The 20,606-nt window shown below is 47.2% G+C and overlaps 3 protein-coding genes and 1 pseudogene across 3 annotated transcripts; 2 read left to right on the top strand and 2 right to left on the bottom strand.

The window, feature by feature from the left end:
* Positions 1-4,113: 4,113 nt before the first annotated feature.
* LOC120689153 lies at positions 4,114-5,305 on the bottom strand. The gene is made up of 2 exons (XM_039971477.1): positions 4,799-5,305; positions 4,114-4,248 (listed from the first exon to the last, which is right to left on the bottom strand). The coding sequence occupies exons 1-2, from the start codon at positions 5,303-5,305 to the stop codon at positions 4,114-4,116; spliced, it is 642 nt and encodes a 213-aa protein (XP_039827411.1).
* Positions 5,306-6,679: 1,374 nt separating this feature from the next.
* Positions 6,680-10,575, top strand: LOC120692830 (annotated as a pseudogene).
* Positions 10,576-13,353: 2,778 nt separating this feature from the next.
* On the top strand, positions 13,354-16,100 carry LOC120688506. Its single transcript, XM_039970852.1, has 3 exons — positions 13,354-13,954; positions 14,974-15,453; positions 15,554-16,100. The coding sequence occupies exons 1-3, from the start codon at positions 13,571-13,573 to the stop codon at positions 15,851-15,853; spliced, it is 1,164 nt and encodes a 387-aa protein (XP_039826786.1). The 5' UTR covers positions 13,354-13,570; the 3' UTR covers positions 15,854-16,100.
* Positions 16,002-20,050, bottom strand: LOC120688505 (probable E3 ubiquitin-protein ligase XBOS33). Its single transcript, XM_039970851.1, has 10 exons — positions 19,671-20,050; positions 19,538-19,597; positions 19,072-19,143; positions 18,768-18,973; positions 18,539-18,699; positions 18,383-18,441; positions 18,223-18,269; positions 17,957-18,100; positions 17,203-17,294; positions 16,002-16,905 (listed from the first exon to the last, which is right to left on the bottom strand). The coding sequence occupies exons 1-10, from the start codon at positions 19,845-19,847 to the stop codon at positions 16,370-16,372; spliced, it is 1,554 nt and encodes a 517-aa protein (XP_039826785.1). The 5' UTR covers positions 19,848-20,050; the 3' UTR covers positions 16,002-16,369.
* Between the last annotated feature and the right edge of the window lie 556 nt (positions 20,051-20,606).

Here is a 20,606-nt window from a genome sequence, read left to right as displayed (position 1 = left end):
TTTATTCACATGTCTTCAGCCGCCGAATGTTGCAATAACCTTCGGGTACCTCCGGGAGTTTGGGCCATGAAGGTTCCATCAACGATCGACCAGCCGTCATCCTCGTTCCCGGTCGTGGGCTCTGTTCCCAAAAGTCTTGATCTTCGAGTTTGTGCTTCCGGGTGGTTGTTTGACACCTTCGGCGCGGCGGAAGCGGTACCCTTCGGACCGAAGGCCTTGATGTTTGCGCTTGCGCTCCTGGGCAGCCATCTGTTACCTTCGGCCTTCAGAAGGTGACATCCTTCGGCTTGAAGGTCATGGTTTTTGAGCTTGCGCTTCTCAGTGTTCGTCCGATACCTTCGAGTATGCTTGGCTCCATTTCGTAATGGCCCTGCAAACAGGTTAGGGAGCATTTCTGAGGGAGGGGGCTTGACCCGAAGGTCCAATCCCCAACACAGGGCATGAGTGCATCGCCTGCACGTACGCAATGTCCATGCATGCAACCATGAAAAAGAAGGCTACCGGACAAGTGGAGCCACCTAGCTAGCGGAATGGGAGGGAGGAGCAATAATAAACAAGAGCCAAATCTACAATGCTGAAATTACAACCGATCGTAACCTTCTTCTTCCACCGATCAGTTTTTTCTACCCACCTGCGCGAGACCCACACTGTCTCTCCGCCTCCCCCTCTCCCTTCCCCTTCACTTTTTCCTTTCTGCATCTGGATCTCATCCCACGCGCCCGCGGCTCCCTTCCCCTTCCCCCTTCCTCTCTCCCCTCCCCTACTCTGCTCCATGGCGGCCAGCGAACGGAGGCGCGGTGGGGCCGGCTGGCCGGCGGCAGGAAGCGGGGCCGGCAGCGGGAAGCGCGGCGCTGCGGGGCCGGCGTTCGCCCCTAGCGCCGCCCGCTCCCAGATCCAGTTTTTTTTCTTTTTTTCATGCAAATTTTTTTTACGCCCTTGTTTTTTTTCCCTTTTTTCTTTTTTTATGCAATTTTTTTAAAAAAGCTGTTTCTGCCAAACTTTTTTTAGAATGAAATTTTTTCCTTCAAATTTCTGCCAAAAACTTTCTATCCTTCCAATCTTCGAGAGATAGAAAAAAAACTTTTTTGCAAAAAGTTTTTCTTGAATTTTTTTCTGCCCTTCAAATCTCCCTTGAAAAATTTTCTATTTCTCGAAAAATTTTCCTAAATTTTTTTAATCGCAAAACGACAAAAACCTTACTAAAAAAGGAAAAAACCCACTGTCGGAAGATCGACCGTAAGGAACTGTCCTTACGGTCGACCGTAAACTAGGTAGACCGAACCAAATCAAAACAAGAACTAACATACGACCAGATAGAGAGAGATCCGTGGAGGCGTGGCCCAAACCAAGAATAACCACTTGCTCAATAGAACCGTAAACTGATCTCTTCAAGGATGCAAATGGAAATATAATAGTGGGAGCATGCATGTACTGCATCACGCCCAGGGGCGGATCTAAAGGGGGGCTGAGGGGGCTCCAGCCCCTCTACTGCCCAAAACTCCATGGAGCCCCCACCGTCCCCCACCGTCCCTCTAAAATTTTGGAGGAAGGGAGGGAGTAAGAAAAAAGAAGGGTCACCAGCCCCCTGCCTTCCATTGCTTCGCCACTTATCACGCCTGACCCAAACTGGTTCTTTCCGCTGCGGGGCCATGGAGTGGCGGCTGTGGGCGCCGGCGCCGGCGCTGGTCTGCGGCGGCAAGCGGGGCAAGGGCGAGTGGCTGTGCCGGGCCGCAGCGGCCTGTGACGGCGCGTCGAGTGCGGCTCCGCGACGGCCGCCACCTGGCCTACGAGGAGTCTGGCGTGCCAAGGGAGGCCGCGCGCTACCGGATCGTCTTCTCGCACGGCTTCACGGGGTCCCGCCTCGACAGCCTCCGCGCCTCACATGTCAGTCAGTGGCACTGGCCTTCTTCTTCCACCTACGACTACGACTCGACAGGGAATTGCGTTGCCCTGTTCATCTCTGCATTTAGAACACCAAGCTCCAGCATCCAGGGCAATTCGGCATCCCAATCATCATCACGAACTAGCTGTCCTCTGAAACAAATGATATAAAAATGAAACGCGTGGTAGCTGTCCCTTTTTTTTGAAAGATCCAGGAAAGCTTCCCGGTATTAATTAATAAGGAGTAGCAATACAGACGCCACAGGCACCAAAGTTAACCTAGGTCGAACTGACATAGGCTGGAGTATTGGAATAGCCCCACAACAAAAAAAAAGGAAGAAAAACGTTTACAGATTACTCGATTATGCGGCGATCAACTAGAAAGGCCAAGTGTTTAGCACCAGCCGATGTCCACAGCCTTGAAGTCTCCTTCATTTCATCGATGATTCTTGCTGGCGACTTCACTTCGTCATTGAAAACTCGACAATTGCGTTCGCACCAGAGGCTCCAGCTGACCAAAATCGCCAAAGAACGCCCTTCGCTTCAGGACTGTTGGAGTTACCCACAAGATCAAAGAACCAGCCTGCTAGATCATCCGTAACCCTCCAATTTGTCGGGTTCATCGCTGGCCAGGAGCACCTAGAACTGATGCTGCTCCAAATGATACGAGAGGTCGGACATTCAGAAAATAAGTGCATAGTAGTTTCCAGGCTCCTCCAACAAAGTTGACAGAAATAGCAGTTGGGCCATTCCCTTAGGAGCAATCGATCAGCAGTCCACACCCGATTTTGCAGCATGATCCACATAAAGAACTTGCATTTGGACGGAGCCCATACCTTCCAGACCATCTTCGGAAAGCTGTAAGTGCATTTGGCCCCCTAAGTGAGTTTTAATGATAATAACACTCACAATTAAGGAGCTAACATGTTTATGAAGCTATGAGCAGGATCTAAAATCATTGAAATAAGAAACAGCAATTAACGACGCCGTATTTGCTAAAGAGACGGTGGATGAGCTTCAACGAGGATCTTTTATAATTTTTATATTTCGAAGTTGAGTATAGGATCATTGTACTATTAAGAGCGACGCGGAAAGGTAGTGTGGAGATGCTGAAGTGCTTAGAAGAACTAACAAAAATCTTTCGAATCACAACACACACTCCAAAAATTGCATGGGTCGGAAGTTCCGACCCCCCTCGGGTGTTCACTATTACTTTCGTGAAAACCCTCTCGGCCAGCAGAAATTCACTTTGTCGGAAGTTCCGACGTGGGGTTGGAAGTTTTGACCCCCCCCCCCCCCTCCCTCGGAACTTCTGTGTTAGTTCCAGCAAAGGGCTCTCGGGCAAATTCCTGTCTAACAGATTGGAAGTTCCGACCTAGTGTCGGAAGTTCCGATAAGTGCATAGAACGCCCAATAACGGCTAGTTTTGGGGGCTCGGGTATTTATACCCCCTCAACCCCCCTTTCATTTGTTGTTGCTTCTCCCGACTTGAACACACTCTTGAGCCTTCATAACCTCTCTGCATTCCCTCCAAGAGCAAATCCTTGAGTTGATTCAAGCTAGGGCTTGGATAAGAGCAAGATTCAAGTGTGAGCTTGAGCTTTGACTTGTGATAGCAGCCATCACCATCTTGAGCGCACTAAGAGCATCTCCATTCTTTCGATTCGTGTTTGTTACTTTTGGAGCTTGGTCCTAGACGGTTCGGCGTCGCCCGTGGAGCGTCCTCTCGTGTGTGAGCGCCCCGGGAAGTTTGTATCACCCCGTCCTTTGTGGACAAAAGCTAGTAAATACTCAATCCTCCTAAGTGGTTGATTGGGTGAGGAAAAGAGTTATAGGGCAACCCGGCTCTGTGTGAGCTCCTCAACGGAGACATAGCTTCCTTTGTGGGAGTGAACTTAGGGAACAAATCTTGTGTCACTTGTTCTTCATATTCATATCTTGTTATAGTTGACTTTTATACTTGTTTTGTCCCGATCTACGTTTGTGTAGCGTTTCTTTGTTCAAGATCACTTGCAGGTTGCTCTAGAACACATTTGTGAACCTCTAGTTCAAACACAATCCCAAGTTTCTCTAAAAACTTTTGAATTCGTTCAAATTATTATCCTTCTCGGAACTTTCTACATAGGGTCGAAAGTTCCAACAGACTAATCCGCTGCGACGAATTTTCAGATTTTTCAAGTTCACCTATTCACCCCCTCTCTCTTCCCACCTCTAGGCATCACCAAGGTCCTTTCAAAAACGATACAGCAAGCCCCCCTCAAACTGCATCTCGTAGGCTGATCCCACGGAGTACTCGCCTGTAGCGGTTCTGGTCCAAATTATGGAATCTTCCTCTGGACTGCTGATGTCAAAATGGATTGCACCAATCTGCTCCCATAAGCGAACAAATTCATCCAAAAGAGGGACTGTCAGGTCATAAGCAACATCCCGTATCCATTGTTCGTTGTGGAGAGCTTCAGCCACTTTCCTGTTCTTTCTTTTGCTGTGTTGAAAAAGCAACGGGAAGAGTAGTGCCCGGGGTCTTTCCATTTAACCAACTTGACCACCAGAAACTTGTTGTCCGACCATTGTTTAATGTGCCACGTGTAGTTTTTGCAAAGAGGGCGACATCCACTTCATCAACTGGAAGATCCATGCCCACCCAGGGTCGTTCTGGGAATTCCCACTGGAACCAAAGCCGGCGTAATCTTAGTGCATGGCCGAAAATTTCCAGGTTTGTAATCCCAAGGCCTCCTCTCTTGATTGGCCGTTGCAACCTTGCCCGACTCACTTTACACTTGCCTCCATGAAGCTGCTGGTTCCCGGCCCAAAGAAAGCGACGCCTAACCTTGTCGAAACTTTTGATGAACTTCTTTGGAGGTTTGATCACCGTTAGCAGATAGACCGGTAAGGAACTGAGTACTGAACGAACTAGTACCCTGCACCCTTCCGGGTTCAGAAGTTTGCACTGCCAGCCAGCCAACTTCGCCAGGGCTTTGTCCAGAATCGGTTGGATATGGACCAGACGAAGCCTGCCAAGAACACTTGGTAGTCCAAGGTAGGTGATCGGGAAACCAACACGCTGCCCAAGAAAAGCAGATAAGACCTGGTCCAGGTCTATGTCTTGACACTGGATGGAAGCCGCCGAGCTTTTCTCCAGGTTAATCCGCAGTCCAGTTGCGTCCCCAAAGGACCTCATAATCTGGATGACCGTCTCCATCTCTTCTTTGACTGGGTTCAAGAAGATCACAACATCATCAGCATACAGCGACAAGCGGAGCTTAGCATGCTGTCCCCTAAGCGCAGAGAGAGAACCATTTTCCATTGCCAATTGGAAAAGCTGCTGAAGGGTGTCAATGGCGAGGATAAACAGATATGGTGATAGTGGATTACCCTGACGGAGTCCGCGCCGGTGCTGAATTATTGGGCCAACCAATTCCTCCATCTTGAGGGGAAACCTCGATGCTCTAGTAGTTCGAAAATGTATTCCCAAGAAACCGAGTCAAAAGCCTTAGAGATGTCCAGCTTGATAAGTAAAGCCGGCGTCTTTGTACGGTGGTAAGCTCTGGCCAAATTTCGTACATAGAGGAAATTGTCCTGTATGCATCTTTTTTGATAAAAGCACTTTGACAGTTTGAGATCAGCTTGTCTATCCTTGGAGCCAGCCTCAGGGCCAGTACTTTCATCACAAGCTTTGCAAACGAGTGTATCAGACTAAGAGCAGCTCCAACGGGCGTTGGTTTGCCGTCGGTTTGGAGGTAAATTTGCAACAACAAAAAAATCCCTCCTATCACCTGCAGACGGCCGCACCGTCGCGTGGGGAGGCGACGGCTCAAGCGCGAGCTCCAAGGAATCACCAGCAGGAGTGCACGAGTTGTAGCTCCATTCCCAAGCAGTCGTCGGCAGAGACGGATCCGCTGCGAGTGGGGGATTTTTGGCGCGTGCCATGGTAGTAGAGAAGGAGAAAGCGGGGTAGGAGGAAGCCGGCTGCCGCGCCGTCGCCTGCGTCACGCAGTTGCCGCGGAAGGCAGGTACGCCGGCGCCAGGCCGGAAATTCGTCCTGGCGGCGCTGGGTCGTAGAGGCACATCGCGGGTGGATTCCATCCCTGTTGATGCGTTGCCGCCGTCAAGCTTCCCCGCCGCCCCAGCCAGCACCGATGGCTAGTTCGCCGCACATATGATACATAGCTACACAACATCCTACACAAACGGTATTCATGGTCATTAAACAACCAAATAAACAGCAGTTGTCTGTGGGTTGGAGAAGCTGTCTGCTAAGCTGTATGTGTTGCTAATTCCCAAAACTTACCGACGGCATATATCTGTGGGTTGGAGATGCCCTAATAGGACGGTAGTGCTTTACCGAAACAGCAAGTTCTTTCTTGGGTAGGAGAATAATAGATGCTGTGTTCAGCTTAGGCAGTAGCTGTCCTCTAAACGCGCAGAAATTGGAGTGCACACGAACTAGCTGTCCCAGCTGGGCTTTGAGTTGTCAATCCGGTCGGCCACCTGATTACAGATCAACGGCCGAGATTAGGGATGCTCGGACCGGGTTCCTATGTAGTAGAATCGTTTTGTTTCGTCAACGGCCATGAAATTTCACTCTGGTGACAGCATGTACGCTGAAACGTTCCAATGATCACGTCCGTTAAACATAAACGTTCATTTCATTAATGTGATGACTATCAGAAGAACGTCACCAACAAGAACAGGTCGAAATGACCAACAATGTTTGGCTTTATTTTGTTCTTTTCTTTTCTATTTTCACTGTGCTGGGCCTAACAGCCATGACCAATCGATGCTCAGGAAGTGGCCGAGGGAGCTGGGCGTGTACATGGTGGGCTTCGACCGCGCCGGCTACGGCGAAAGCGACCCCAACCCGGCTCGCTCCGTGCGCTCCGTGGCGCTGACCGTCCAATTTAATATTATTTTAGATAAATTGTCGGTCATTATCATAAATATGAGAGTTAACACGCGCTCGTCCGAGAGCATGTCATGTATTAACCCACATCTAAAGACACAAACAACTGACACGTCATTTTACCAAAATAATATCAAATCTGATAGTCCCGGTACATGTTTGCCACATGCCCAGGATTGAACACACGTACCGTTTACAATAAATAGACCACCAATGAACCATAAAGAGTAATTTTAGTCATTACAAGAATTCAACATTAAGAATTACAAGTTCATGACAAGGATAGTTCAAATCTGAAATTAAAGGTTCCAATTACAAGGCTTGGGCTCACGATTGATATAAAAAAGATAAGAAACTAAACTTTAGTGTTTCAACATGCTCTCACATACGCAACGGATAAATTGATAAAAGCATAACAAGCAATAGCATCTTGCTCAAGGGCACCATTGCGGCCACATCAACCGAACACAACTTCCGGCTCACCTGCTACTTAGTTTTAAAATAAAAGCAAGATGAGTACAAAAGCTACTCGCAAGACTTACGCAATTATAGAATCAAGGATCATGTAAGAGGCTCAAATGAGACTTTAAGGTTAAGTTGTTACTGTATAAGCATAAGCTCTCTAGACTATCACCTAGCAAAATTAATTAATGTTATCCGAAACCCCAAAAATTTTAGTTAATTACGAGTATAAAATACAACATATAATTGATTATAGACATGACATGAATCCAAAGTCAACAATACCGAAACTCTCTACGAAGAATTCGACGAACCAAGAGTTTGCTCATATCCAATAGCGCGGCAATTCGAATTGATTATAACCTTGCAAGGGTGTACTACTTTACCCACACGACATAAGGACCATGCGACTCACCCAACCGGCCAAAGTTGGATAAGGGGGTACTCGCGTCAACCGTTCCCAATAAGGCTCAACCGTTCAGGGTACGCCCAGCTTGCGCGTGGAGTAACTTAGGTCCACCGAGGACACCACTAAACCTATCAACATAGCCCACCGGGAACACCCCTAAGCCTTCCTACATAGCCCCTTGGCCACACATCTGGGACTGGACCTCAATGATCAAGTCAAAGAAGGTAAATGGCTCATTCGTACCATTATATTGGATATGTGGTAGCACAGAAAGTTGCACAAGGCTGATAGCATCCACGGACGGTCCTTAATCGATCCAAGCGGACTATGCCCATGTGATTTCTTTCTTTAGACCCTACCTTTCCGCTCAAATCTCGATACTTCCATTCTGCCATAACCAAGATGTACATGTGCGATCAAGGATAACCGATAAGTGTGATGACTCTACGCCATTCTTTCTTTTTCTACAAAGTGGTACAAAATATTCTAAGCATGGCTAAGCATCTAATCAAGTTAAGTATTCAATTAACTATCATGTGACAAGGACAAGGGTAAAATAAACTCAAGAAAGAGTAATGCATAAAAGTAGGTACAAAAATGCAATAAATAATATAATATATAAAACACAATAATACCAAGTGAGATAGTTAAATTACATCAATTTAAATAGGCACAAGGAATCATGCTTAGCTGTTTGTCTTGGTTAGCTTCGGGCTCAACCACAAACTCGACGTCGGGCTCGATTTCGGCGACTTCGGTGGGATCAACGGGTTCGCTCTCCGATGGTTAAGTCACTATAATGCATGAATGAATGCATGTATTAGAATGATGTCATGATCGTGCATGAAATGTAATGTCATGAATAAAAAATAGTACCACATGTGATGATGCACAACACAAACATAAACAACACCAATCATGCACATATAGCACTTAAATAAGAACACCATAAGTAAGAATTGAAAAACAAATTCTAACAGCAATAATAAATCATGAAATAAATTTAGAGCACAGAGAACACCAAGATATACTCCTGAGAGTTAGATTTGCAGCAAGAACATTTTTCTATAATTACTTATGAATATTACAAGTTTCAGCTACTCTAATCAAGATAAATAAAAAAAGACATACAAACTTAGTTTAACAAACCTAAGAAAATTACTACAGATATTAGACATGAGTAAAAAGCTAACAAAACTTCACTATTTTATCATTTTTCAGCAAATATATATGCAATAAACAAGGTTTCAGATATAGAACAAGAAAACACATTAAAACCCTACTAAACAGTAAGGATGCATGACAACAAGTGGTACCAATGGAAAGATAATTTCATAAGGAGTCGGCAATGGAGATGGGGAGGATGGGGAGGGGGGCTAGGGTTTCGAAGCAAGGGGCCGACCACGCTTAGGAAGGAGGAAGGAGGCGAGCGGCGTGGCGCCCAGTTGCCCGCGGCCACGCTGGACCAGCCAGCGGCCGACGGCGTGCGCACCGCCCCTGCTGCCCAATCCATGGGCGAGCAGGCACGGGAGAGGCGGGTGGAGGGGATGACGGATGGGCCCGGGTGCAAGGAGAAGGGTGGAAGTTCAAAATCGAATTCAATGTCTTCGCGGGCTAAAAAATTCACAAAAATTTTACTAAAACTAGATAAAATCACAAAGAACATTTTCAAAGAAGAACCACTCTAAAATATTTTGTAGATTGGTCGCAGTAAAATAAACAAGACAGCTGTTTTTCAAATCTTCCAAGAATTTTATGGCTCGGTTCAAAGGCGATAAAATTCCAAAAAAATATTTTAAATTCGACACTAGAAATCTAGTATTTAAATAAAATTTTTGGAGCCACAGTTGTATTGAAAAAATTTAAACTTCCTTCACAAGCATTCACTTCAAGCAAGCACAAATATTAAATAAATATATGCAACACATGCACATGATGCTCCATTATGCACTAATGATGCTCATGATGTTCTTGATTATTTTATAAGCATGTTTATAAAATTTGGGTCGTGACAATGGAGGAGCTGGCCGACGCGCTGGGCCTCGGCGGCAGGTTCCACGTGGTCGGCTTCTCCCTCGGCTGCCACGCCGTGTGGGGCGCGCTCAGGTACATCCCGCACAGGCTGGCGGGCGCCGCGATGCTGGCGCCCGTGGTCAGCTACTGGTGGCCCGGGTTCTCGGCGGCCATGGCGGCGGAGGGCCGGAGGCGTACGCCCGGCAGGCGCGCGGCGACCAGTGGGCGCTCCGCGTGTCGCACCACGCCCCCGGGATCCTCCACTGGTGGATGGACCAGCGGTGGCTGCATGCCCACCTCCACCGTCGTCGGCAACACCACGCACCTCCCCCAACAAGCGCGACGCCGAGGTCCGCCGCGCCCTCGCCGCCGACGGCACGCTCTGGAGGAAGCGCGCGGGAGATGGCGACGCAGCAGGGGATCCACGAGTCCTACTACCGGGACATGACGGTCATGTTCGGCAAGTGGGAGTTCGACCCCATGGGCCTGCCGGAGCCGCCGTGCCCCGTGCACCTGTGGCAGGGCGACGAGGACGGCCTCGTGCCGGACGTGCTGCAGCGCCACGTCGCCGGGAAGCTCGGCTGGGTCAACTACGATAGTACCACGAGCTCCCCGGCACCGGGCACTTCCTCTCCGCCGTCCCCGGCCTCGGGGACACCGTGCTCCGGACACTTTTCGGCTGAGCCGTGGCGGCATCAACGAAGTACAGCGGAGTTGGTAGTAGCTTAGCGGGTTATGCAAAGTAGTACAGAACACTGAAAAGATGGTCATGATACATGGGGACACGAGATTTTGCTCTTTCTTTTTGATTTGTAAAAGGAAATTTTGCTGCTAGGAAGCCCCTGAAATTTGGAGACAGAAAGTGATGTTCTACCATTCTATTTCAGTTTTTTAATTCTCCGTGTCTACATTCTTGTGTTTAGGATGTACTATGAGTTAACCATTGAGTTAGCGGTACATGGTGGGTTGTTAGATTATGAAAAGCTATAAAATAGTGTGATGGAGCTGGTGGATTCTCGTGTAAGCAGGGTTGTACTCTTCTCTTAATGAAAAACGTGCTCAGCCAGTCTCGAAAAAAAATAGGCTTGTATTCTTATAATTAACGAGATGGCCCGCGCAAATAGCGTGGTTGGCTAGTTTTTATTCCAGTATTTGTAATTTTTTAGTTCAAAGTCAATAGATGCATATATATTAGTTTAATCATCCAACTATAAATTTTTTATCCTAATAGTGCGGCGTCGATAAGAACTATTATTTATATTTTTTTTCATCGTCATATTCTATAACATATCTTTATGGAATATGAATTTAAGAAAAGTTACCTTATAAAAATACATTTAAAGTTTTATGTATTTTTATTAAGAATATATTTGTTTATTTTTGGACTAGCTATGTACATTTTTGTTTGAGAGTTTTAGCTATGACGGTAAGTTTATTTATTTATTTTTTTGAGAAAAAATCTACGTAAATGATTCAGTGTGTATGACCAAAACTATTAAATATAAATAAATTTGAGTTTACATTGAAACATTAGTGAGTAGTGGGGAAATCCTCTTTAGTTCTTATCATATCAAAATCTTTTTCTTTTCCTTTCCTTTATTCTTCGATCCCTACTTACTACAGCCCTATATATGCATGTTTCCATATTATATGTCACTTACATTACATTTTCTTTCCAGAACGAACCATGTGCCTGAGTCAACAAATTCATTGTAGCTGGCAACGTGTAGTGTTATTTTTTGTACTCCTCTCTCCCTCCCTCTCCCCCTCCATTTGGAACCGTGTGTCAGTATGTACGGTGCCAAGAGCACAGAATATAAAAAGCTGGAGAGTGGAAACATTGAGGCTGCGATTAGTTTATGAAAAAGTTTGCACAGTAACCATCACATCGAATTTTCGGACACATGCATGAAGCATTAAATGCAATTGAAAAAATAACTAATTACATAGTTTAACTGATTATCACGAGACGAATCTTTTAAGCCTAATTAATCCATGATTAGACATTAATTGTCAAATAACAACGAAATGTGCTACAGTACCCAAACCAAACTTTTTCACTAACTAAACACCCCTTGAAGACTATTACATTTGGAACAGAGAGCTCCAGGTATCGGCGACGCTCGTTAGCGCGGTAGGGAAGCAGCATTGCCATAGCCGGCAATCTTCCTAGCAAGTTTTAGTTGTAGCAGCCGGCTGATGCTTGGGGGCGCCCTCCGGAAGAGCACAGCACAATTTGGTTTAAAAAAATACCTGTTTGTTTTAGCTTCAGCTTGTAAAAACCAGAACCCAGAATCTGAAGCTAAAACAAATAAGGCCTACAAGCCCAGTGCGACTTGGGCCTTTGTGACTCGCAAAGAGTGTGGACGTGGAGAACTTTTCAACACGGAACAAGAGTGGATGCATATTTCACCAAAGTCAGTAAAGTTCATACAAAACAACGCTTGCCACGAACTGACTTAAATTTCAGAGGAGGATTCATTCTTTTCGTTGAAGAAATCATTGGTAACATACAGTTCAATGGCCGAATGAAGACTATGCAAAACATGGTCAAGGATTAGTTCAGGGAATCCACATCATAACTGGTAAACTGATAAAGCATGCCATTCTTCAGTACGAAATGTCAACACGTGCGCCACTAACGTAACTGACTCTGTATCCTTAGAATCGAACAGAGTATTTAGTGTTAGGAAGACTAGTCGATGTGAAATCAGAAGAAAACTGACATGAAACTAGGAGCTATCGACCAATGACCATGTCGAAAGAATGATTCCAATACGCAAGCAAGTCACTGAACCCAGGTGCGTGCCATTGTACTTGTACCACAAACCACATCCACCGAACAATGCCCCATTGACGATAATGCTGCACACAACTTCTGAAACAAGTCTTCACCTACCTACCAAGATCACTACCGACCCACAAAAGGCTAGCTGCCTCGCATTGGTCCAGTCTACAGGGTTCCCCAAACAGGTCAGCATTTGGAGTTGGTGAGGAGACTCCAGAAAGGTGCTTTGGCACGAGATGCCAAAGGGATGAAGATTGTTCTCCATTCATACTTCAACACCAACCCCCCAACTCCAAAATTTGAAGTACTACTCCTGAAAAAAAGAGAGGCATGACAGATGATTGAATCCAGAGGAAGCTATGCTCAATAGGTGCTTGGTGTGGCGTCACCCCCTTCACAAAAAGAATCAGAGGATGCAACTTTTGGCAAAACATCATCACATATCTCGTCATGCCCATGTAAATAGTGTTTCCCCAAATTTTTTATCAGGTCCACAGGTTTATGGAAATCTTCACCAACCGCTGGAAAATCCGTAGTCACCGGTATGGCACCTATAGATTGTGATATCATAGGTAGAATCTCTGAAATGACCATAGAGTACTCAGTAAGGACTAGAACTCGTGCAAACTGAATCTTTCTGACTTTCTGAACTAAAAGAAATGTGTAATATCTAATATTACATGGCCCACACACATCTAGTGATAATGAGAATAAACGTGTGCCTGAAACCAATTCTTTTTTTCAGAGCGTTTTCAGGTAAGATTGTGAGAAAACCACTTTGAAAAGGGTGGTAGGTGAGATCTAACTTATTGGCAATTTGGCATGACCAAGAAAGCACATACGCACCAATGAGGTCGATAGCTTACATATATATGTGTGCACTCACACACACACACACACACACACACGTCGGTAGGTTAGTGAAAGGGTTGCCCTCTTCCACCACCGCATTCCGGCAAAGCGTCACCACTGCTCAGCTCGCAGTATATAGCTTAGCCCAAGACCACACGTTTTAAGAACAACCACCCTGCGTCCTCACAAAGCCTCTTCTTGTAGCCTCAGCAACACCACCACGCAACCCAATCCACTCTTCCACATTCAGAGAGCTCCAGCTCCAATGGCCGCCGGTGAAGGCAAGCGCGAGACGCGCACGGCCAGCGCGGCGGCAATGCACGCGTGCGTCGGCGTCCTCCGGCTCATCTGCGTGGCGTGCGCGATCGACCGGCTGTCGGGGACCGGGAGCGCCCCGGCGGCGCTGGCTGCGCTCATGGCGGCGGCGGCGCTGGCGGCGTGGCGGTTCGCGAACGCCGCCCGCCCCCCGCCGCCGACGCCGTGCGGGACGCCCGGGGGCCCGCCGGTGACGGCGCCGAGGGCGCGGATGCGGGACGGGCGGTACCTGGCGTACGCGGAGTCCGGGGTGAGCCGGGACAGGGCGCGCTTCAAGGTGGTCTACTCGCACGGCTTCTCCGGCGGCCGCATGGACTCGCCCCGCGCCTCCCAGGTTGGTGGTCACCTCACGTACGCTTCATGCTTCCCAACTTTTTCCTTTTCCATTTCTTGGAAAGGAATGGCTCGCGCACGACACACGGTGCACGGCCACATGCGCGTACGTGCTTCCGGCCGTGGCAACCACTGCCCCGATAGCGCACCGGCACCGGAGCACGTTGGTGGCCCGCACCAACTCCACCACCAACCCCGTGCACGGTGCGCGCGCTTGCGTTTCGTCCATGAAGGCAACGTTCACCGACGACGATGCGAGTTTTTTTCCGGCCGGCTGACGGCTGCGATGTATCCCGTGCCGGCGTAGCGGTCGCTCACCAAACTTCCGTCTAAATAAAGCAACACGACTCGAAAACGACAATCCCACGCCGTATTTTGAGAGAGTTATTTTCTTAGTCTAAAAAAAGTTGTGCTTAGTTTTTTTTTGCCCTTTTTCTCTTAAACTTGGCTATTTGGTCTTAAAACAATTTAGTAATTTATTCATAATAATATTTACTTTTCAGTAGCTTAAATGATATGTTAGTGATTTTTGCTGGATCCAGCATGTTTAGATATGACTCCAGTGAATTTTTCATAGTTTTACCGTGTTCCTATAATTTAAAAACTGAAAATAAATTTATAAATGCCTAGAAATTATTTTACTAGTGGGGAAAATATCAAAAAATTATGAAAAATTCCTTTATATTATAGTTTTTCTTGTTAAAATTCTAAATTGATGTATTTGAATATAATTAGACTTTAGACTTAACTGCAGGTAACGGAAAGGAAACTAAATGAAACTTGTTATGGAGGCTAAATAGCTAAGTTCAAGAGAAAAAAAGCCAAAAAAAACTAAGCACAACTTTTTTTAGAGCCAAGAAAATAATTGTCTGGTTTTCCTACCTGAAGCGCGTCGTGTGAACGGCGGCCAATCATGTCCAGGGGTTCACCTCACGCCGGCGTTGAAATCGCGGCGCACCTGACGGCGAAACTGATCGAGCTGCCGAACGATGGGCTGACACGTACCCACGTTACGTGCAGGAGCTGCTGGAGGAGCTGGGGGTGTACATGGTGGCGTTCGACCGCGCCGGGTACGGCGAGAGCGACCCGGACCCGCGGCGGTCGCTCCGGAGCGCGGCGCTGGACGTGGAGGACCTCGCCGACGCGCTGGGCCTCGGCGACAGGTTCCACCTCGTCTGCTCCTCCCTCGGCAGCCACGCCGGGTGGGCGGCCATCAGGTACATCCCGCACCGGCTGGCCGGGGTGGCCATGATGGCGCCGGTGGTCAACTACCGCTGGCGCGGGCTGCCGCGGGGGCTGGCCCGGCAGCTCTACCGGAAGCAGCCGGCGGGCGACCGGTGGTCGCTCCGCGTCGCCTACTACGCGCCGTGGCTGCTGCACTGGTGGATGAGCCAGCCATGGCTGCCCACCTCCACCGTCATCGACGGCTCCGGGACCTTCCCCAACGAGCTCGACGAGAAGAACCGCGTCATGGCGCTCTCCAACGGGATGTTCCACCAGGTTCGTTCGCTCATCCGGTTGCCTGGCGCATCTCTTTTCAGGAGCTAGCCGTGCTTATTTACAGTGAGTGACGTCATGTGTTTCTTCACCCCGCGTGCAGAGGGCGAGGCTGGCGACGCAGCAGGGGATCCAGGAGTCTTTCTACCGCGACATGGCGGTCATGTTCGGGAGGTGGCCAGAGTTCGAGCCGACGGACCTCGAGGAGCCGCCGTTCCCGGTGCACGTGTTCCAGGGCGACGAGGACGGCGTCGTGCCGGTGCAGCTGCAGCGCCACATATGCCGGAGGCTCGGCTGGGTCAACTACCACGAGCTCCCCGGCGTGGGGCACTTCTTGTCGGCGGTGCCAGGGCTCGGCAACAGGATCGTCAGCACGCTCCTGGCGGCGCCGTCGCCGGCGTAACAGCTCGAGGACGGCAGCGTCTTTCGCATCTTGCATGTGCTAGTATATGACTGATCTGCTGTAGGTACAAGTGTAGAAGCAAAGGCTGAAGGCATTTCCTGTGAGCTCAGGCACAGGTTTAGCCTCTACTGTATTTGCACAAAGAAACTGAAGAGCAGAATGGGGCTTTTTATATATCATGAGAAGGGTATTTGACTCGGTGTACATAAATATATCATCATCTGAATCAGAAAAATAATTTCATCCAGCTTCTGTAATTTACATACAGCTACAAAGAACAGTAACTGACTAGAAACTTTGAAGCTATCTAGATTCACAGGCACATGACCACTTGTAACAAAATTGTTACAGTACAGTACACACGCTACGGCAGCAAAGGCTGCAGGATCTCACCAAACAAGAAAATGTTGGCTGCAAATAGGAAAGGAACACAGCTGGGGAGGAAAAATAGCCGGTGCCCGTCTCCCACATTGAGCTGCTACGAATCCAAATATATTCACAACCAGAAATAAAGAATCATGTGTTGATCTCGGCATCACACTGCTGCTCCCTGTGACAGCTTCTTCGACTCCAGAACATGCCTGAGCAGCTGGTCCGGTCGAGATCCTCTCCCCTCTTGTCCAGCTCCATACTAGCACTGTGGGAGGGGCGTGGAGATTGGTCCTCGGAATCCTGTGCTTCTGTAGCACCACATGGATCATCATCGCTGCACCTGCAGGTTGGGAGGGCGGACGACGGGAATGGGCTGCAGGTGATTGGACAGACTAGCTCCGAAGAGACAGCTGCCACCCGGTTGCGCCTGATTTCAGCTCTGGAGACAGTGGCTGGCGAGTCCATAGATCGGGTGTTTATTATGCATGGGTTACAGAATGTGAGGGCTGAACTTGATTTAAGCCCTTCCGTTGGTGTGCTTGGCAACTTATTGAATGACATTATTCCATTCCGACAGAGGGGGCATGGGATCGATCCAGGTGGTCCTGTGAACTCGACACGGATGTTGCTGGTTGAGCAAAGGTAGAGAGCACATTTGATGCAGAACTCATGACTGCAACCTGAACAGACAGAAAATAATGTCAGCATACCAGCATGATACATTACACATTGAGACATACCGTACCATGATGTACATTACCACGTGTTCAGCTAAAATCCTATCCAGAAAGCACTTTACCGAATAAAGGTTGCATATACAAGTGCCATCAGTGTTTCGGTATTTAACTTTCATCTATAGCTTTATGTTACTGTTCTTTAACATTTCACAAAAGCACAACTAGTAATAGTGTCATGTTAACATATTGAAGAACCCTCTCTAAGTAAAATTTAAGCATCTAATGTTATAATGGGCTCACCTTCAGCAGCAACAGAACAAGACCTTTCCAGACAAACTGAACAGAGATCACTATCATCCACTGAGGGTACGCTATACTGCAGCCCAAATTCTCTGCAAATGCACATTAAATAAAATATATAAACAAACGTTCAAGGCACATTAAATTCTAATCATTTGAATAACTCTTTTTAACACCAAACACCATTAGTGGTAACGCTATTGGTGAAAAAAGAAAAACACCAAACACATCCAAGGAGGAATTGCAAAGCCAGCTTAAGTAGGTGAAATTGCATAGTCAGAAGTAACTAAGTTTCAATCTAGCGGTTTAACTCCAAGTCTCCAACATACTTAATTTCAGATTATTGGAAACAAACATGATAAAAAAAATTGGAGTATGAGATCTGACTATAGATGACAAAAGAGAGGCAGATTCTACTCCTTTCCAACAATCCAACCGAAAAGAGACCATAATTCAGTTGTTGCCTTAGTAGAAGTAACAATCTCAGGAAAGATTGCAATTCTACTAGAGATGTAAACCGGCCCAATTGTTTGCAAATATCGTTTCCACTATATACAGAATGAAACTGCTTTCATTGCATCCTCCTTTACTTTCCAAAAAACAAAGGGTATACGTTAACATATCAAAAGCCTTCTAGCATAGCGATAGTTCATATATCAAAAGCCAGCACTCATTGTTGTCTATGAAAGTAAGAAGTGTCGTTATACTTTACTTCCAGCAAAAGAAAACAAGTTGTGGGTTATTGAGCACCAACCTGGCTATATTAAGTATGCTCATGAGTGGCAAGGCAAGATAACTGGACGGTTGAAATATAGGGACAATAGAGTGTGAATTTGGAGAAAGTAATGGCTCCAAAGAGCGCCGTCCAAATATCCTAGCAACATCCATGGGAAGCCACCTACAAACAGGATAATGTTAAAACAAATTACGATTACTCAGAAGACTAAAAGAGTTTGACCAATAGCTACAATGGTAAGATTACGACCACTGAAAATTACCCGAAAGGGAAAAACAGCTTACCCATTACAGTTGAGTGTCAACCTGCTAGCACCCTTTGATATTAATAGCTGCAGCAACAGCATTATCAAATATCAGAACAAGTAAATTCCTCAAGAGACAACTAGAATTGAAAAAAAGCTACTTGTTGAAAAGGTGATGATGCTTTTTGATATTGAATTACCTCACAGCACTCCAGCTTCCCCCCACCGGCTGCATAATGCAATGGCGTACTGCCAGCTCCTGCTCCACCAGTGCATTGTTAATACCTCATTTGAATGAAGAAATATAGCATTGTATATTGTGCTCTATGAGGTAAGAAGTAAGAACAAACACTTGCCTATCAAATTTGCAGTAGTGCCATAGGGGAATGTGACGGCTGAGACATTAGCACCCAAATCAATCAACAACTGCATGCAATCTAAATGACCATTCAATGCCGCCATGTGAAGTGCTGTTACACCACCATCAGCAGGCTTGTTTATGTACCTCACACGAGCACTAAAACAAGCATGATGTTAATGGCTAGTTCTTTGAAACAGTAACTGCTATTCATCGGAAATACATACGGTTCATTAAACTTCTGCCCCAATGAAGAATTGGGACTGCTCCCGCTGTTTGTCTGACAATCACCATCCGCTACCGAAGTGGCAATATCCTCCAAGGCCACACTAGGGACAAAATCTGCAAGCAAAAGCCTTACACACCGAACAAACCCATCATGTGCTGCAAAATGCAATGCCGTTCGGCCACTCAAGTAATCTGCCCTGGTAACCTGAAACAACAAAAAAAAAAACAGGAAACAGTCGGCAACCAGCTTGTGTTAAAGCAGAAAGGTAATAGACAGAAAAGCTATATTACAAAATGCCATACATTGCATCTGAAGAGAAGAAGCATCTGAACCACCTCCCAGTGCCCATGCCGACATGCGTGCATCAATGCAGTCTTTGATCCATCCATCCAAACAAATGAAACAAATCAACAAAGTATTCGGTACAGATAGAAACTGAAGAAATGAACAGAAACGTAATGCATATGCCACGTGCAGGAGTGTCAGAACAACGAAATCTAATCCAATCTTGATTCAGCTCTGAAGCATAAGGCGACAATTATATAGAAAGGGTCGAGTCTTCTCACGCCATATCACTATATGAGCAGAGTACATAAGTAATCCCCTAAAAAATGAATCTCCATATCACTATCTATTTGCATGCTGTAAGAGTTGCCAAATTCATGACTTGTACACGCAGATCTTAGCAGTCGGTCGGTTTGCAATAACAAAGATAGTAGAAGCACAAGGATCAAAACTTTTGAACCCAGAGAGCGCACAAAGATCTACCTGGCCGCAGTAGTTGCGCGCGTTAACGTCAGCACCTTTCTCCAACAGCATCGTGACAATCTGCACGGGAAACCACAATTTGTGATCCAAATCGAAGGAGAAACACCCAGAAGACGGAAGAACCCGCACGCACATCGAGGTGGCCCTTGGCGGCGGCGAAGTGGAGCGGGGTGTTGAGGCTGCCGAAGGTGGAGTAGCGCGCGAGCGCCGGGCTGAGCTCCAGCAGCATCCGCGCCTCGATGGCGTCCCCGTCGCGCGCCGCCGACACGAGCCGCTCGCCAGAGGCCGAGCACCCCAGCGAGTTGCCCATCGCCGGCGCCGGCGAGGCGGGCCCTCCGCACCCACTCGGCGCGCAGGCAGAGGGCGGAAGCGCGCGCGCCCGTGGCTGCTCGCCGAAGCGCCCGCCGCCGGCGATGGACGCTTCTGCAATCTGCGGGAATTGCGGGGGCTGGTGGGGTTGGGTGGGTGGTCTTCGCGTCGTCTGGCTGGGGTCTCAAAATTTCGCAGCTCCGGAGGAAAGGGAAGTGGACATGGAACTATGGAAGGCCTTTATTAACTTTTTTTCCCTTCCTAATTATCGCATTTATTATTCTCTTGGTTTCGATTTCTTTATTCACTTTGGATTTAACAGCACATTTCTTTCTTTTCTTTTTTTGCTTGGCTCACTACTCAAGTAGGAGTAGGAGTGAGTAAAGCATGTGTTGGATGTGATCATGTGAGCTGCGATTGTGCTTAGTGGCTGACACAAGTTGATTTGCATAATAGCACTCACGTGCCCCCAACGCTTAGTGGCTCACTGCTTTTTTTTTCTTCTTTCGCCTTTTTGTTTTCGGTGGTACAAGAAGTGGGTGTGTTCTTATCTGGGAGTAGAAAAGATGAGCCGCAAAAGTCCTTTTCATTATGAGTTCAGTTCAACGGAACTTCTTTCTCCGCATGCTGCCATCCTCGGCTAATGCTCTGTCAAATCAGTAAACGAAACAGTTTACATGCAGCCATTTTATTTTGTTTAACTGTTTTTGAACTACAATATGTGTATTTATAGGGGAGAATGTTCGTAGGTTGTGAGTAA

Source organism: Panicum virgatum, chromosome 9N (assembly GCF_016808335.1).
Source record: "Panicum virgatum strain AP13 chromosome 9N, P.virgatum_v5, whole genome shotgun sequence".
Lineage (NCBI taxonomy): Eukaryota > Viridiplantae > Streptophyta > Magnoliopsida > Poales > Poaceae > Panicum > Panicum virgatum.
Note: the sequence above shows the minus strand (reverse complement) of the source record. Positions and strands in the feature narration are given on the sequence as shown.

Bases quoted from the DNA above. Each gene is read 5' to 3' on its own strand.
- LOC120689153 (XM_039971477.1), bottom strand. From the start codon at position 5,305: ATGGAGGAATTGGTTGGCCCAATAATTCAGCACCGGCGCGGACTCCGT. The intron at 4,249-4,798 runs GTACTAGTTCGT...TTATGGGAGCAG, and splicing joins TGAACCCGGAAGGGTGCAGG to ATTGGTGCAATCCATTTTGA.
- LOC120688506 (XM_039970852.1), top strand. From the start codon at position 13,571: ATGGCCGCCGGTGAAGGCAAGCGCGAGACGCGCACGGCCAGCGCGGCG. The intron at 13,955-14,973 runs GTTGGTGGTCAC...CGTTACGTGCAG, and splicing joins ACTCGCCCCGCGCCTCCCAG to GAGCTGCTGGAGGAGCTGGG. The intron at 15,454-15,553 runs GTTCGTTCGCTC...CCCCGCGTGCAG, and splicing joins CCAACGGGATGTTCCACCAG to AGGGCGAGGCTGGCGACGCA.
- LOC120688505 (XM_039970851.1), bottom strand. From the start codon at position 19,847: ATGGGCAACTCGCTGGGGTGCTCGGCCTCTGGCGAGCGGCTCGTGTCG. The intron at 19,144-19,537 runs GTAGATCTTTGT...GATGGATCAAAG, and splicing joins CGCGCAACTACTGCGGCCAG to ACTGCATTGATGCACGCATG. The intron at 16,906-17,202 runs GTGAGCCCATTA...CTGTCTGTTCAG, and splicing joins TTGTTCTGTTGCTGCTGAAG to GTTGCAGTCATGAGTTCTGC.